The 8,391-nt window shown below is 57.3% G+C and overlaps 1 protein-coding gene across 1 annotated transcript; it reads right to left on the bottom strand.

The window, feature by feature from the left end:
• Positions 1-5,010: 5,010 nt before the first annotated feature.
• Positions 5,011-8,188, bottom strand: EFNA3 (ephrin A3). Its single transcript, XM_006109571.2, is given in 6 exon segments — positions 5,011-6,118; positions 6,344-6,380; positions 6,382-6,424; positions 6,621-6,690; positions 7,070-7,418; positions 8,150-8,188. Coding segments are annotated over 6 exon segments (669 nt in total). The 3' UTR covers positions 5,011-5,987.
• Positions 8,189-8,391: the final 203 nt, after the last annotated feature.

An 8,391-nucleotide genomic window follows, 5' to 3' on the forward strand; every position in this document is an offset into this window, starting at 1 on the left:
GAGTGGTCTAAGGTAGTAGCTGTCCTGTAGGGCCCAGTGGCTCAGCCCCCCCAGTCACTGAGCTGGGCACTCCAGGTGCGCCTCTGTGTGGGCTGTGTGTACTGGCCTGCTGTCGTTGAGCCTTGATTGCTGTTGGTGTCACTGGGAGGGATGGACCTCCAGGCCAATCAGCTGCGACTACAGTGGGAGAGCTGCTGTGCAGGAGCCAGCCCAGGCTCCATGTGGCTTCTTCTTTAATTCCCTGGTGGTAGGACTTCCATTCAGCCAGATTCCAGGTGGTTCTGGACGATGGTGGTTCTGTATTTCCATGGTAATTGTGGTGTGGCTGTGGGAGGGGGCGAGTACTGCATTTACCTACACCGCCATCTCGACCAATCTTCCAAATCGCTGATAAGATTCTCGCTGTCCTCTACTCTACTGTTGTTTCCCTGTAAAATATCATTTGAGATAGTGTACCCTTCATTCCTGACGGGTCCTTGTTTATGTTGCTGATGTTCTCACTAAGCTCCTTGAGAGAATTTTTATAAGAGTTTGCTTGCGTCAAACGGAAGACATATACCAGGGAGCAAGCTCTTGAATGCTCCCGAGAATAATAGTTTTGAAACTTCCTTTATGCGTTTGAGGGTGAGGAGGAAACATGAGAAAGATTACACGGAGGTGGGGAAGGCCAGGTGGGGATCGGATTACAGGACGCTTAACAAGATTATCCACTCTCTGGAGGGTGGTTATGGCTTATTTCAAAGGTGTGTTAACCTAGATACTCGAGAGCAATGGACAGGGCTTGCTTAAGGCAGAGATAAACCATTTACTAAGGAAGTTATATGTGATGGAAACAAATAATTTTTTAAAAAAGAACTTATATGCCTGGGGCATGACTACCTACCTCGAACTGCCCAGTTAGAAGTTTAGATCACATGGCCCCGTGAAGTTACTTCCATGGAACCCCTTTTGCCCGCGCCCCCAGCCCAGGGGACAAGGCTTGAACCCAAACTGAAATGCAGATGTCCCTGCTCTTTTCCCCGACCCACGGCAAGGCGAGGGTGGACTCCCCTGGAAGAGGAGGGCCTGGTTCTGAGCCTGACTCCTCAAGCCAACATCTGTGCTCGGTGTTTGTTGTTGCTGTTTTTTTTAAAAAATATATTTTTATTGATTTTAGAGAGGAAGGGAGAGGAAGGAAGAGAGAGATAGAAGCATCAATGAGGAGAATCATTGATTGGCTGCCTCCTACATGCCCCCATTAGGGATCCAGCCCGCAACCTGGGTGTATGCCCCCGACCGGGATCGGACCTAGGACCCCTCAGTCCGCAGGCTGACCCTCCGTCCGCTGAGCCAAACCAGCCAGGGCGTTGCTGTTGTTTTTTACCCTGGGGAGGGCAGCAGGGGGGCAGGGTCCCTGTGAAGCCTCTGGGAGTGCCAGCCTGTGTTGCTCTGAGGCCTTTGTGGAGGCGGCCAGAGGAGACACACAAGGAGGAGGACAGGCCTGCTCAGGGTGGGCAGGAGGCCCCCCTGGGGCACAGCTCACTGACCTTCCCTTGCCTGCGGGCCCTGGGCTTCCGGGTGGGGACAGCACAACCACACAGTGCCCAGGCGCTGGGGTACCACCCGGCATCAGCGGACTCTCAGGGCACCTGGCTCAGGTGTGTGGGAGCAGGAAGGAGGTGGCCGAGCCTGGCCTTTCCCTTCCCTGTCCTGTCCTGTTGCCATCTGCCTCCCTCCCTGCGATATCCCACTCACAGCCAGTGCTATTCTGTTTTGTTCTGGTCTATCCCACCCTGTAGGCACTGAGTCTGCACTGTGGGCCCTGCCTTACCCTCCCCTCACCCCCAGGCCCTGCCACTGGTGTCATCTCACGTCTGCCTTGGCCAGGACACCTGGGCTGTGCAGACCTTGGTTCCAGGGCTCAAGGTCGCTGGTCTCTGTCTACCTACGGGCTGACCCCTCACCCCAGTCTGTCTATCGAAATGCTCCCCTCCCCTCACTTGCCTTCGTGCTCTGAGGCCTGAAGTCTTGTCTGAGGGGAGATCCCAGCAGGACCCGAGCTTCCTGAAGCCCCAGCCTCACGGCAAATGAACAGGGATCTCAGGTAGGTGGTGCCTCCTCCTTAATGGTGAGGTTTCAAACATCAGCCCCTGGTTCCTGGGAAGGTGCATCACAGGATGAAAAAAAAAATTTAAAAAAAGGTGGGGGTCACGACCCCGCGTCCCCCTCCTGGCTCTGCCACGAACGTCTGAGTGACACAGGCAAATCACTTGCTCCGAATGAGCCTCGGTTTTCCCATCTAGAATGTGGGGTTCAGATCAGCTCACCTGACCCCTGTCTGAGGTCCTGTGATGTCTTTCCCCCGAAACTCCGAGTAGCTTTGCTGGAGGATGAAGGAGGCAGTGGGGATTGTGGGAAAGGGTTGCAGGTGTTGGTGCAGGTTCTAGTGGTCCAAGCCCGGTGACAGGCATACCCACTCTGAATGCCAGCTTACCAGGACGTGTGACCCTAGCAAGGGACACAGCCCCTTACACTCCGTTTTGGGGTGGTCAGGCTCCCAAGGGCACACTGCTCACAGGCACAGGGAGCACTGGGCACAGTGCCTGGCACATAGTAGGTGCTCAGTAAATGGGAGCGGCTCGTCCTAGTTCCCGACTGCAGGTGCCTGCCTTTGCCCAGTCTTCCCGTTCCTGGAGTTTGAATCCACTAGGCCCTCCCCTCTCAGCCAGCCACACTCTGTCCCACGAGGCCCTGGGATCGAGGGAGCCTGCAGCCTAGGCCAGTGGTCGGCAAACCGCGGCTCGAGAGCCACATGCGGCTCTTTGGCCCCTTGAATGTGGCTCTTCCACAAAATACCACGTGCGGGCGCACGAGTACAGTGCGATTGAAACTTCGTGGCCCGTGCGAAGAAGTCGGTTTTCGGCCTGGGCGAGTCTATTTTGAAGAAGTGGCGTTAGAAGGAGTGGGGGTGTCAGTCGGTGGGGCAACAGGTGACGGGATACGCAGCGCGGGGGAGGTACATTGTTTGGAGGTACGTTCGCTGAGGTCGACCCCTTCCAACTCTCCCATCCACACTGGTCTATCTGAAACAAGTATACAAGACAAGTGTGGATGGGAGAGTTGGAAGGGGTCGACCTCAGCGAACGTACCTCCATCAGATTGAGGACGTTTTTAGCAAAGGCCAGCTTAGGAGTACCCTAATTAAGTGAATAACAATGTACCTACCTATATAGTTTAAGTTTAAAAAACTTGGCTCTCAAAAGACATTTCAATCGTTGTACTGTTGATATTTGGCTCTGTTGACCAATGAGTTTGCCGACCACTGGCCTAGGCCCACTGCTGTGGCTCCTTCATGGGACAACCCCCCTCCTCAGCCTTCAGGCCCTCAAGACTCTACCCTGTGGGGGCCCGGCTGCGTGTGCCGCCTCCTCCCGGCAACCTCCGTCCTGTGTCCCCAGGTGAGAGTGTCCCGAAGCCTCTGGCGTTTCACCACGTTGTCCCTGGTCACATGGTCACACGTGTGTTACTCCTCCCATCAGCACACGCTCAATGATAAGCGCATTCGAGCGTGGAGACCCTCTTCTCTGGGTCCCCCCACCCAGCATAGAGCCTGCACTCAGCGGGTGCCCCACCCATGCCCACCATCGATTGGACGAATGGGCCTCCCTTTGCTGTCGTGTCTCATCTGGTGCACTGGCTGGCCCCGGTTCTTTCCCCATCTGTCCTCCATCCTCACCCCTCCCTGCTCTGCCCGTGGGAGACCTACTCACCCTCCAGGGTCCGGCTGAAATGTAATTTCCCATGAGTACCGAGGAGGAGAGACAGGACCTGTGCCCAGGGGCTCCCACAATGCTGCTGGCAGAGCCCCCGGGGCACCCAGGAGGGCACTCACCCAGGACCCACAGTGACAATTAGAGAGCCTGGTTGGGATGGAGTCCCCAGGGCGCACAGCTTGGCACTGAGGAAAAGGCACCCCCTCTCCCTGGGCCAGCACAGGCTCGATAGACGTTGGTCCCTATCAGCACGCCCGACGCAGTGCCCACCTGCACTCCGGGCCTCACGCAGCCTGGCCAGGGCAGCAGCGCCTCCGAAGCAGCCGTGGGCTTCTTCCCCCTCCCCTCCTGTCCTCTCACTCACAGGCTGACCGGTGCGTGCGGCCCCAGCACCAGCGAACCCTCAGCCCTTTGACCACAACATCTTAAACAAATAAAATAAATTTACAAAGGAAACCAATTATATTGAAACAGTTATCAATGAAACAGTTATCAAAGCATTTACTTGTTTTGGCATAGTAATATATAGGTTTTTATTAACACGGTAAAAACTAACTACCTTGTCATTTCAAAGTAGTGTGGAGAGTAAATGCTATTTTGAGATATCTCCAAAAACTATAATGCCGTCGGAAAACATCTATGATTTCTGTTGGTTATGAAGTCACAGGCACTGTTAACTATTGTGGCTTGTTGCCCGAGTACATAAGAGAAGGTTAAATTTTAGCTACAGGTGAGTAAAAATAAAGATATAATTTCCTTCCTATCTAGGTTCACACCCTGAAGTGGAAAGGAGAAATTCGTCATCGATTGAGCCTTATACTCCTGCATTTAATCCTTACACTGACCCGGAGAGAGATGTATTATAACCCAGGTTTTCTTTTCTTTTTAATTGATTTTTTTTTCTTGAGAAAGAAACATAGATTTGTTGTTTCACTTATTTATGAATTCCTTGGTTGATTCTTGTACGTGCCCTGATGGGGGACTGAACCCGGAAGCGTGGTGTATCTAACAGTGGAGCTACCCGGCCAGGGCTGCACCCAGGATTTCCTCATGAGACACTCGAGGCTCACAGATGTTGCCCAAAGTCACCCAGGCCCAGCTGGGCAGCCCCTGTTGCTCCTTCCACACGGAGCTGCCTCCTCAAGGTAAGTTACAGAACACGGTGAGCAGTGGTCCCGTTGGCCCTACAATACCCTCCCTCACAAAGGCCCTGTGTCTAGTGTACAGAAGGCTCATGAGCCCTGGAAGCCACACACACTTATTTTTATCTCCAGTTTATTTTTTTAGACTAAGAGCAAGAGTATGAAAGTCACAGCCAAAGCACTTGAAAAAGGCCCAGGAGGGTGGGTGGGGACCACAGAGGATGGACAGAGTAAGGTCCTGGGAGCTGGGTCCTGGCTCAGGGCTGGAGGGGGAGGGCGTTGTTGTCTCACGGTCTCCAAAAGTGTCTGTGCGTTGCATAGGTCTTGTCTTCACAGAAGACACAAGAGGGGCCAGGGGGTCCCCCCAGTGGGGGGCCTAGCCTGGTGGGGAAGGGGTCTGAAGTTGGAAGGGGAAGTCAAGGAAGGTCAGGGGGGTGAGGAGGGGAGGGACTCTGTCTGTCTGTACATATATATAGAGATATAGAGCTGTACATGCCTGCCTGGCACCCCAGTGCCCACCCCTTGTCACCCTTTTCCACTGCCCACCCCCCCAGGGGTGTCTACTTGTAAACTTGGATTCCATCCAAACCACAATCCTGGGAGTGGGAGTGGGGGGGGGGGGAGGAGGACGTGCTTATTGCTGTAAACAGGGTAAGGGGGCAGCGGGTGATGCCACCCCCTCGCCCATCGAGTCCCCTCCCTGTGTTCTGCCCCTGGAAGAGAGGGGTGGGGTGTCTCCCACGCTTCAATTTGCTCTCTTTGGGGCATATGTGTCTCTCTGGGGGGACAAAAGAGGAGGGCACCAGGGGTCAGGGAGTCCTGAGCACTACCTTTTATGGCCCCCCAGTTTGGTACCAAACATTACCCAAGCCATAAGGCCACTGGGACCCATGGCCTCCCTGTGCCTGGTCCACTACAGTGACACGTGGAGGGAGGGGGCAGAAGGGATGGGCACAGATGTATGGTGCAGACCCCACTTTCAGCCACTGGAGGAGGGTCTAGGCCTCTGGGCTAGGCTTCCCTTGGAGAGGCCAACGTCTCCCTATCTGGGCCGCCCCCGCCCCATCGCCCCCCATCAAGGGAGGGAGCAGAGCTAGGAGGCCAAGAGTGTCATGAGGAAGAAGGCGATGCCCACCGCGAGGGGCAGGTGTTCCCGCTTGGGGCTGGTCCCGCTGATGCTCTTCTCAAGCTTGGGCACCTGGGGGTTCTCTCCCTCAAAGTCTTCTGTGGAGAGATGAAGAGACAGACAGATAAGGGCTGGGCTGCGCGCCGAGGCGGGGGCACGCGGCAGCGGCGGCGGCAGCAGCAGCAGGAGGGGAGCAGGGGACGTGACCACCCACGGTGGTAGGAGGGATGGGTGTCCCCAGGGGGAAGTCATGCGAGGTGAGCAGGCACCGGGGAGGGGACTGCGGTTCCAGCAGTGGCCACCAGAGGGCGCTGCGAACTCACCCAGCACGTTGATCTTCACATTGGGGCCCATGGTGAAACTGGGGGAGAGTGGGGACCGGCTTCTCCCCGGAATTCCGATGCCTGCGGGGTAGGGTGTGGGTGGGGAAAGAGGAGGGGAGAGTCAGGGCCAGGGGATCCCCTCCCCCCTGCTACAGCCTGGGGGAGCCGAGTCCCCCCTCGCCTGTGCCCCTCCGCCCTCATCCCCAGGAAAGCCAGGGGGAGGCCCCAAAAGCAGGGGAGCTGAGGATGGGGGTTGGCGGCTGGGAGCCGCTTATACTCACTGGAGGCGCAGCAGACGAACACCTTCATCCTCAGACACTTCCAGTGCAGGTTGTGGGTGGGCGTGGCTGGGGAGGACACGGAAGCCTGAGCGGCCTTTCCCGGTTTGCACCTGGGCCCTCACTCAGAAACTCGCCCTCTCGCCCCTCCCTGCCCTCCCGGGGAGTCCCCTCCAGTGGCTCCCGGGCACCATGGACACTGGTCACGAGGCTCAGCTGTCAGCGCCAGCAGCCCCTCGGTTCTGGGACCTCAAGTAACCCAGACCCCTGAGGCCCCACCCCTGGAATGTTGGGCACAGAAAGTGGCTACGACCCACACTGAGGACGCACCAAACACCTCCCCGCCTCACTGCACTGTCTGGGAACCGAGATCCCGAGGCCCCCGTCCCCGAGCCCCAGATCGGGGATCACGCCCAGCGACCCCGATGCCCGCCCGCCCCGCACTCACAGATGTAGTAGTACTCGTGGCCGGCGTGGAACTCGTAGCCCAGAGAGAAGGCGCTGTAGCGCTGGAACTTCTCCGAGAACTTGATGGGGCTGTGGGACGCGTGCGGCCGGTTGCACTCCCAGCGCTTGAAGCCCTGGCTGGCGTTGCAGGAGCGGTAGCCGGCGCGGCTCACCATGTACAGCACGTACTGCTCCGCCCCGCCGCCCGGCCCCGAGCTGTTGTAGTGCGGGCAGTAGATGTCCAGGTAGTCGTTCACGTTGACCTGCACCGTGTAGCCCTCTCGCCGCAGGCTGCGGGGACCGGGGACCGGCAGCGGGTCAGAGAGAAGCAGCGCCAGGCCACCCGCTCTCTACCGCACCCTTCCCCAGGGCCCTCGAGCTCCCCGGCTCCTCGGAGCCCCCTCCCCCGGTCCCTGCCTTCCCCAGGACCCGGTGCCGCCAGGGCCCGCGCTGGACTTCCGGCCCGTTTCTGGTTCTGTCCTCCTGTGGCCACCAGAGGGCAGAACAGGCGCAGGGAAGCCCCGCCGGCCTCCGAGGAAAGGAGGCGGAGAGAAAGGTGGAGGGAAGTAGGGAACGCCGGCTTGGTTACCACAGAAACGGCGCAGGCCCCTGCGATTCCGATTCTCAGACCCAGACCCGGATTTCCTCCTTCCACTCCCCATAATTCACCAGCGGGGCGGGGGGATGGAGGCAGGGAGAATAGTGACAGTGGGAGGAATCCCTTCGGATAGACCAGCGCCCTCCATCCCATCTCCCCACATGCTTTCCCGCGGCTGCTGGTCCCATAGGACCTGCCCTCACACAAGCATGTATGCAGGCTTCATGCATGTACATGTATAGTTCTAGGGCACACACATGTCTTCCACCCACTCGCCGGCGGCAGACACATGGAAAGGCTCGGTTGTATGTGCGCTGAACTTGCACACCAGTATTGGTTGACCTCCGCAACCTCAAACTCTCTCCTTTCCTTTCTCTCTCTCTCTCTCTCTCTCTCTCTCTCTGTCTCTCTCACACACACACACACACACGCACACACACACACAGGCACATGCTTTCTCTACAGTAACACTGGTCTCTGTACCTTGAGTCCCACTGACCTCCACCCTGAGGCCATGGGCATTCGGTCTCCCATGTGACAATACATCAGGGCGTTAAGAGCTCAGTATCAAGGCCCCACATGATATCCTACCAACCAGCCCAAACTTTCGTATCTATACGTCTCCCTCCGTCCTCAACCTGGCACCACTGTCCCTTACAGACGCGGGGCAGAGCCGTGGGCCTAGCGCCTGGACAAGATGGCTGTTCCTCGTACTTCCCTGAGCC

The sequence above is a fragment of the Myotis lucifugus genome, unplaced genomic scaffold (genome assembly GCF_000147115.1).
Source record: "Myotis lucifugus unplaced genomic scaffold, Myoluc2.0 scaffold_211, whole genome shotgun sequence".
NCBI lineage: Eukaryota > Metazoa > Chordata > Mammalia > Chiroptera > Vespertilionidae > Myotis > Myotis lucifugus.